Source organism: Cucurbita pepo, unplaced genomic scaffold (genome assembly GCF_002806865.2).
Source record: "Cucurbita pepo subsp. pepo cultivar mu-cu-16 unplaced genomic scaffold, ASM280686v2 Cp4.1_scaffold007381, whole genome shotgun sequence".
Classification (NCBI taxonomy): Eukaryota; Viridiplantae; Streptophyta; class Magnoliopsida; order Cucurbitales; family Cucurbitaceae; genus Cucurbita; species Cucurbita pepo.
The window spans coordinates 1-529 of NW_019653315.1; the positions used below are offsets into that span (position 1 = coordinate 1).

Genomic DNA, 529 nt, shown 5'->3' on the forward strand with positions numbered 1-529 from the left:
GGGACTTGGGCTTTGTGGGTGGCTAGAGCTACCTGCCGGACAAGCTTCTCAGGGGCACAGAGCGCATCTTGTGGCTGCTCATGGTTGCGCATTTCAATGCAGGTGAAGTTGAAGATGGCGCCATGGCGGGCTAGCATTTGAGCAATTGGGAGATAGCCATCACGGTTGCGTGTGTTATAGTAGCCTGCTGTGAGCTCTGGGGCGTGCGAGCGATGGCCGTAATGCCAATGGATTCCAGCGATCTTCACCGATATCTTGACGCCGGTGTTATTAAAGGTCGAGGTGGCTGCTGTGAGGATTCTATCGCCATGGTCTAACAGCATTTGGGAGTACCATGAGAGGAAGAATTCGCCATAAGTCGAGTTCCAGCCACCGCCTTCTTTTCGGAAAAATAGGGTGTCTTCTGGCCAGTTGTTGTAGCTTCCGGCGTCTGTTGGGCCTGTGCTTCCCCATTCTGGTTTACCAGAAGCTTCAGCAGCAGCTTTTAGACTACTCAGCATGTACTGCACATACCATTACAAATCTTAAA

General features: G+C 51.8%; 1 protein-coding gene across 1 annotated transcript; it reads right to left on the reverse strand.

The window, feature by feature from the left end:
• Positions 1-5: 5 nt before the first annotated feature.
• LOC111787231 (beta-amylase 1, chloroplastic-like) lies at positions 6-512 on the reverse strand (the record flags this gene model as incomplete). The annotated part of the gene is made up of 1 exon (XM_023667310.1): positions 6-512. A coding segment is annotated over one exon (507 nt), but the record flags the coding sequence as incomplete, so codon positions are not given.
• Positions 513-529: the final 17 nt, after the last annotated feature.